General features: G+C 43.5%; 1 protein-coding gene and 1 non-coding gene across 2 annotated transcripts; one reads left to right on the top strand and one right to left on the bottom strand.

Moving 5' to 3' along the window:
- Positions 1–2,067: 2,067 nt before the first annotated feature.
- ACOT4 (acyl-CoA thioesterase 4) lies at positions 2,068–7,521 on the bottom strand. Its single transcript, XM_025918938.2, has 3 exons — positions 6,787–7,521; positions 5,608–5,810; positions 2,068–2,920 (listed from the first exon to the last, which is right to left on the bottom strand). Exons 1-3 carry the CDS (start codon positions 7,238–7,240, stop codon positions 2,315–2,317), a joined length of 1,263 nt encoding a protein of 420 aa, XP_025774723.2. The 5' UTR covers positions 7,241–7,521; the 3' UTR covers positions 2,068–2,314.
- Positions 2,973–3,043, top strand: LOC112856706 (small nucleolar RNA SNORD56). Its single transcript, XR_003223252.1, has one exon. It is a non-coding gene; the product is annotated as a small nucleolar RNA SNORD56 (small nucleolar RNA).
- Positions 7,522–8,364: the final 843 nt, after the last annotated feature.

The raw sequence follows: 8,364 nt of genomic DNA on the forward strand, positions 1-8,364 counted from the left end.
TGTGTCTCCCTCTCTCTCTGCCCCTCCCCCGTTCATGCTCTGTCTCTCTCTGTCCCAAAAATAAATAAACGTTGAAAAAAAAATTAAAAGAGTATTATCCTGCAGCATCCTCACAGGAAGCCCCAGGTAGGGAAGTTCTTATCTCAAATAGACTTCTAGTGGTATGTTTTATCTAATAAGGTGAATCTCACTAAGGTTTTTAGGAAACCCACATAGTTCTTAAGAGAATTGTTCTGGTAGAAGTACAAATTTGAACTAAAACAGAAAAAAATGCCCAAAAAAGGGGGAGGGCGGCACCTGGGTGGCTCAGTGAGTTAAACGTCTGACTTTGGCTCAGGTCATGATCTCATGGTCTATGGGTTCAAGCCCTACATCGGGCTCTGTGCTGACAGCTCAGAGCCTGGAGCCTGCTTTGGATTCTGTGTCTCCCTCTCACTCTGCCCCTCCCCTGCTCATGCTCTATCTGACTCTCTCTCAAAAATAAATAAAAATTAAGAAAAAAAAGAACTTTGGACTCCTAATATTTTTCATCTAGGAAGCAGATTGAGGAGGCTTTGTAGTTACTAATTCAAGTTTTCTTATGGAAAATAAAGGTAACTCATGGGGCAGATTTTCAAAAAATGGTTACAATGTTTCCCATCCCACATTCTTCTAGAATCTTGCCACTCCCCTTTTTCAGAGGTGAACTCTATGTTCTCCTTGAACTTGGGTGGGTCTTTGTGACTGTCTTGACCAAGAGAGTAGGGCAAGAGTGATGCCATGTAGCTTCCAAGACTAGATCAAAAGAATGGCATGCAATTTTGCCTTGCTCTCTTGGATCCAAGCCCAAGTAGCCAGGGAGAAGGTCCACGAACTGTGAGATCATGACCTGAGCCAAAGTCAGACGCTCAACCGACTGAGCCACCCAGGCGCCCCCATAAGAGACTCTTAAATACTGAGAACAAACTGAGGGTTGATGAGGGGTGGGGGAGAGGGGAAAGTGGGTGATGGGCACTGAGGAGGCACTTTGTTGGGGTGACCACTGGGTGTTGTATGGAAACCAACTTGACAATAAATTATATTTAATATAAATAAATAAAAAATAAATAAATAAGGGCATGAAAGTGAGACCCCCCCCCCATGATGGAATTAGTGCCCTTCTAAAAAGAGGAAGAGAAACCAGACCTCACTTTCTCTGCCACATGAAAACACAAGGCGAAGTCAGCCATCTGTAAGCCAGATAAAAGCCCTTATCAGGAACTAAATCTGCTGGAACATTGATCTTGGACTTCCCAGCCTCCAGAATGAGATAAGTATCTTGTTGTTTCAGCCATCCAGCCTATGGTATTTTGTTACAACAGCCCACGCTAAGACATAGTGCTTCTTGAATTGTGGCTTGATGTCCTTATCAGTTCTGGAAAATTCTCAACCCTTATTTCTTCAAATACATTTATGCAATGCTTTGTAGCCCTGATGTCAGGAAAATGAGGAATGATGCCTCTAAGAATGTCACACTATGATTTTCCAAACTATTCTTTTTTTTTAATGTTTATTTATTTTTGAGGGGGGGAGGGGCAGAGAGAGAGAGAGGGACACAGAATCGGAAGCTGATTCCAGGCTCTGAGCTGTCAGCACAGAGCCTGATGCGGAGCTTGAATCTGTGAACTGTGAGATGACCTGAGCCGAAGTCGGATGCTTAACCGACTGAGCCACCCAGGCACCCCTCCAAACTCTATTCTTAAAGCCAGGAAGCAGGAAAATAAGTCACAGTCATTCATCCTTGGAACAGAGCTTAGACTTAACTATTCTTGGGACAGATGCTCCCCTTCTTACCTCAACTCCTCCTCCCAAAGAATTCATCTCTGATATCTGTGAGGAAAAGGTCAGTCTGGCTATCCTCATATCAACACCTCTCTATACAGTTTTGGCCAATGAAAATTCTACCCTGCTACCAGTATTTGAACCAGTAGCAAACATTGGATGGCAATTCTCCCAGAGATAAAAAAAAGTAACCTAGTATTTATTCAACTTTAAATTTCATCCACAGCTCAAAGTGGTAAGTAAAAACCATCTGGAAGAAAACATAAATTTTAACAGGGAATGCTTTTTATTTGTGTGTGTGTGTTGTATACATCTAACTGAATCTTCTGTAATATGCATGTATTACATTAGTAAAATTAATGAAAAAATAATTTATTCAAATTGTTACCTAAAACACATCATTAATACCCATGACATGAATTTAATGTTATCCAGGGGACAACCAATTCACATATGATTATTAAACACCAGAATCTGACCTTGAATTTCTCGTGTAGACAACAGACCCAACACATTACAATTTGGGAGAAGCTATATTCTGGGGACCTCCAAGATGTTTGCAGAAAAAGGTTAGAATTTGTTTCCAAGCATCTTCCTGGGCCTTAGAATGAGCCCTGGGCTCCCCACCCCAGAGCACAGGTTTGTTCAATAATTTATGCACAGAAGCTGGGCACAGGGGGAAGTAAGGAGGCTCAATGTAATGCCCAGTCCCAGGATAAGAGATGATCTTAAGTTTTTCCTTTCCATGGGCCTGTAACCGTTCAGAGGCTATTTGGGCATATACCTCACTCCTCCAGTTATGGTCATCCTGACCCACGATGAAGAGGATGGGCCCTTGGGCCTTCTCAATTGGAATCATGCTGGGGTTCTCATAGCCTCCTACAGTATCATTCCGTGTATCCACAATGTCCAGGAGGCCTGAGAAAGTGACCTTGATTCTCCTCAGATCATAGCCCAATGAAGGGATGCAAGTCTGCTTGTAGTATATAGGTTTGTTTCCACTTAACCCAGATCCATTGATGGAAACTGTGGCTGAGATGTTCTTTAAAAATGAGGCCATGGAGAGACAAATATCAGCCCCTAAAGAAATGCCCAGAAGCCCAATGCCTGGGCCCTTTACCTGGAAGAAAAGAAGAAAGAAGCATCAAGAATGTATCTAATAGAAAAATGTTCTACAATGATGGCAGCATTTTTCGTCAATAGCAGCTCACCTAGTGAGTGTTCATACTTTCAGTCTTAGTGAAGCTGAGGGTAGAGGAAAAATAAGAAGTAGCTGTCCTATTAGAGGTTGACAAAAAAAAAAAAAAAAGGAAAGAAAGAAAGAAAGAAAGAAAGGAAGGAAGGAAGGAAGGAAGGAAGGAAGGAAGGAAGGAAGGAAGGAAGAAAATGGGCATCTGGCTGGGTCAGTGGGTAGAGCACATGACTCTTGATCTTAGGGTCCTGTGTTCAAGCCCCACATTGGGCATAGAGATTAGTTTCAAAAAGTAAATAAATAAAGGTATTACCTATTAAAAGAAAATGGAATGTAACTAGAGATGCTGCTACCTTTAATTTGTGAATTGGCCACAAGAGTATCAACTTCAGCTCAACTTCAACCTCAACCTCTTTCCCATATTAAACATATCTGGCTGAACACATGGCAAACAATTCTTTTTTTTTTTTTTTTTTTTCATGGCAATCAAAGATTAACCTCACTGGCAAGTCTGGGAATCATTTACAAATGTTCCAGAGAATCATCCACTAGAGAATGCCCAATCATGGAGCCTGTGAAATTCAGGTCCACATTCAGGTAGGCACAATCAAGTCTCAATGGGCCAAGGTATCTAACTGTGTGGAATCAAGTTCTGTTCTATTAAGTGAAAGATTCATCAAACACCATCTAAATACACTACCAAATAATTAACTCTATAGAAACAAAGTAAGACTTCAGAATCAAATTAAGTAGTTCTTAGCTTCTGAAATGCGTGAGCAAGTTCTGGTCAAAATTTGGGAACACACATAGTAAGTTAAAGATTAAAAAATCAAAATAAAAAGATTCCAGTGAAGGAAACAAACAACAAAACTAAAAGGTAACCTAAGGGATGGGAGAAGATATTTGCAAATTACATATCTTATAAAGGGTAGTATCTAAAATATAGAAAGAATGTATAAAACCCAACATGCAAAAAACCAAATAATCAAATTAATAGATGGGCAGGGGCACCTAGCCAGTTCAGTCAGTAGAGCATATGACTCTTAATCTCAGGGTCCTGAGTTCAAGACCCACAGTGGGCATGGAGCCTACTTAAAAACAGTGAAGGAAGGAAGGAAGGAAGGAAGGAAGGAAGGAAGGAAGGAAGGAAAAAGAAAGAAAGAAAGAAAGAAAGAAAGAAAGAAAGAAAGAAAGAAAAATGGGCAGAAGACATGAATAGGCATTTTTTCAGAGAAGACATACACGCCAAAAAAAAAAAAAAAAAAGAAGAAGAGGAAGACATACAAGCCAACACACATATGAAAACATGCTCAACATCACTCATCATCAGGGAAATGCAAATCAAAACTATAATGAGATATCACCTCACACCTGTTAGAGTGGCTAAAATCAGTAACACAAGAAACAAGTGTTGGCATGGATGTGGAGAAAAAGGAACACACATATACGGGAATGCAAACTCGTGTACCTACTGTGGAAAACAGTATGGAGGTTCCTCAAAAAGTTAAAAATAGAACTATCCTACAATCCAGTATTTGCACTACTGGGTATTTACCCAAAAAATGCAAAAACATGAATTCAAAGGGATACATGCACCCCTATGTTTACTGCAGCATTGTTTACAATAGCCAAATTAGGAATCACCCCAAGTACGCATGATAGATGAATGGATAAAAATGTGGTGTGTGTGTGTGTGTGTGTGCGCGCGCGCGCATGTGTATGCATGTAGATAGATAGACATAATTGAGCCATAAAAAAGAATGAAATCTTGCCATTTGTAACCCCATGGATAGAACTAGAGAGTATAATGCTAAGTGAAATAAGTCAGTCAGAGAATGACAAATACCATAGAATTTCACTCATAGGTGGAATTTAAAAATCAAAATGAGCAAAGGGAAAAAGAGAGGGAGGGAAATCAACAGACTCTTAACTACAGAGAACAAACTGATGGTTACCAGAGGGGAAGGTGGGTGGAGTTAAATAGGCGCTGGGGATTAAGGCTGCAGTTGTGATGGGCCTTGAATCACTATACTGCACACCTGAAAATAATATAACACTGTATGTTAACTATACTGGAATTAAAATTACAAAACTTAATTAAAGGGGCTCCTGGATGGCTCAGCCAGTTGAGCATCCAACTCTTGATCTTGGCTCAGGTCACGATCTCATGATTTGTGAGTTGGAGCCACATGTTGGGCTCTGCACTAACAACAGGGAGCCTGCTTGGGATTCTCTTTCTCCCCCTCTCTCTGTCCCTCCCCTGCTTGCTCTCTTTCTCAAAATAAATAAATAAACATTAAAAGAAACTTAATTGAAAAAAGCATGCAAAACTAACAAATTAGAAACCCCATTTGCATAACAAGAGGAATTTTAATGTCCCTGAATAATTCCTTTAAATAAAATCTCATATGGATTTTATGATTAATTCCGCATTACTAAGCCATCTGACAGAGAAAGTGTAAATAGGCACCTAAAGCCAAGGAAGTCTCCAAAAGAAATCTCTGTGAAGGAAGACTAGAGCAGCATCAGGGCACCTGGTACAGGTGAGTGCAAAGTGACACCATCTCTGGATGTATTTCTGGAAAGAATGATACAATAAAAGACATTAGGAGAACCTGGGAGTGTTGAAGCATGTAGCACACGGCTTCTTCAAAGTAGGTCAGGTTTATGCTATCCAATTCCTCGGGAAGATCTTCAAAATTGTAATAAGCTAGCGCCAACGTGGCAAAGCCATGACCAGCCAGAAGGCTGGCTCTGTATTCCAACAGGCCCCCTCCAATTCCAAAGATGTCAATGATCCCTGGGAAAGGTCCAGGTCCTAGAGAATAGAATAATATAAAGGAAAGGCATTATACATTTAATGAATTTGTTTTCCTTTTAGAGATCTTTCTAAATTACTTAGTGGGTTCCTATGAATCAAAGGCAAAAATCTGCTCCCCAAGTTACTACTGCAAAGGAACACAAGTACCTTGGAAAGAGGAAAATCTACAAAGTACCTTCTCAGTGATGAGTTTATCCTCCATACGATTCTATAAATTATCCACAAGATTCTAAGAATTTTTGGTTGTCAGGAGAGTAACAAAGTCTGTCATTAATGACTGCAGCATGGAAGGAGGAATTTCATGTTTCAGACAGTGTTGATACACAGTGTCCTGTTAGGGTATTGGACATAAAATTAAGAATCTTGAAATAAAGCTTTATGTTGGGTTGCATCGACCCTTGGCTTTCGTGTGTGTGTGTGTGTGTGTGTGTGTGTGTGTGTGTGTGTGTGTACTGATATTTCAGATGTCTATCCAGAGAGAGGAAAGAAAAATAAATACCCAGAGATGACTTCAGGTGAGAAAAGCAGGGGAGTCTTAAGTGTGACCTGTGGCACCGAGGGGCATGAAGAAGTGGGGAAAACGCCTAATGCACCCAGGACACTAGAGAAGGATGACATGGCAATCCTTCCTTGATCGTTATCATTTTCCCTAAGACCAGTCGGGCTGATGAGATCTACAGAGTAGTTTTTAATTGCAAGGTGGACAACATGCCTACCCATTTTTTTTTGTTTTTGTTTTTGTTTTTACCTTCGGAACAATACCCACCTCATTGAGATATTACGGAGATTAAAAGAGATAATGCCAGCAAAACGCGTAACACAGAGCCCAACATCTCAAAATACACACCCCGGTTTGTGCACTGGTTTAGCAATCATCAGCTTCTCTGTCCTTAGGGACGACCTAAATTCTCCCTAAAGCAGTACCGGAAACCACGGCCACCAGGGCACCCTGTCCCGCGTGCCTAGCACTCACCAGGCGGCAGGAAGAGCGTGCCGCGCACCCGGCCCGCGCGCACCGGCACCCGCCGCATCCCCGGCCGCAGGAAGTCGCGCTCCAGCACTGCCCGGCCCAGGAGCGGCCCGGCGTCGGGCTCGTGGCCCTCGAGCACCTCCAGCTCCACCGCGAAGGGCGTCTGCACGTCCCGCTTCACAAACCGCCAAAAAGGCTTCTCGGGCTCCAAGGCCCAGAGCAGCCCCATGGGCTCGAGCCCCGTGAAGCTGCCGCCCAGCGCGGGCGCGCGCGCCAGGTCCAGGAGGCCGCCGGCGTCCGCTTGATACCGCGCGTGGGCCCGGAAGAGCACGCCCTTCTCGTCGCGCAGGGACGCGCGCAGCGTGACGGGCTGTGCCGGGGAGAGGCCGCGCACGGTGATGCTCACGGGCTCGTCCCACGCGCAGCGGCCCGCGGGCACCAGGATCCCAGTCGCCATCCCTGCCCAGATCCGCGTATAGCGCTCGGCTGCAGTCGCGTCTAGGCCGTGGAGAGCGCGCTGGAGGCCCGAAGGGATCAGGCGTCCCCCGGCACCCGACGGTAGGTGGTGGAGCCGCGTCAGGAGGCGTCAGGGCGCTTCAGACCCGTGGACCGCACGCCCGGGACTCGTCTCAAGGAAAAGCAGCAGGTCGTTCTCCGGGGCCTGGGCGGTGCGCGCGCAGGGCGTCCTGAAATCTGGGTGTAGCGTCGAACCCGCCTTCAGAACACTTGTCTCCCTCTGGCCATTGTCACTTGAAGTGAAAATTGTTGGGTAATTGATTCGTGGTGAAACCATAGCCTAATGAGCTTAGGCAGAATTCCAAAAATTCCAGCCCCTTCAGGGAAAAGGGCTGCTTGTTTTTTTTTGGTTTTTTTTTTGGGGGGGGGTGGGTTTTTTTGGTTTTTAATGTTCAGTACATTATAACGTACACACAAAAAGCGCTCAGACCGACCCTAAGAGTCGGAAATTTTCACAACCGGAACGTTCCCGTGTAACCAAGCACACGAATCCAGAAACATCACCAGCACTCCAGCAGCTACCCTCATTCCTGCTCTAAGCACCTCCCCTGCCCCCACAGGTACTCTATCCTACTCCAACAAAATGGGTTATTTTATGGAAATGAATCCTTCCATGCGTCGTCTTTAGTGCTTTCCGCTTTGGCCCAACATGATGTTTTTGAGATTCATGTATATCGTTAGGCGTGGTTGCAGATGGTCTATTATCACTGCTTAATGCTATTCCATTTTGTGATAGGAAAGGATTTGTCAATTTTACTATCAATGGGCATTTGATAGTTCTCAGATTGGGACTGTAGTGCTATGAACATTCAAGAACCTATTGTTTGATGGACATATATGTGCTTTTCAGTGAAGTATATACCTGGGAGTGGAACTGCTGTATGGTAGGGAATGCATGGGTTTCAAACTTAGTAGATACTAAAAGCCAACTTTTTGAATGTGACCCTTGAAGCAGCATAAGGTTCAAAGATGCCCAGCGTTTTATTTATACATATAACAGCTATGCTTTATCAATGCCCAAATGCTTTACATACAAAATTCAGCATGTTCACAAAACACTGGGAT

The sequence above is a fragment of the Puma concolor genome, chromosome B3 (assembly GCF_028749965.1).
Source record: "Puma concolor isolate L17-30 chromosome B3, mPumCon1.1.hap2, whole genome shotgun sequence".
NCBI classification, from domain to species: domain Eukaryota; kingdom Metazoa; phylum Chordata; class Mammalia; order Carnivora; family Felidae; genus Puma; species Puma concolor.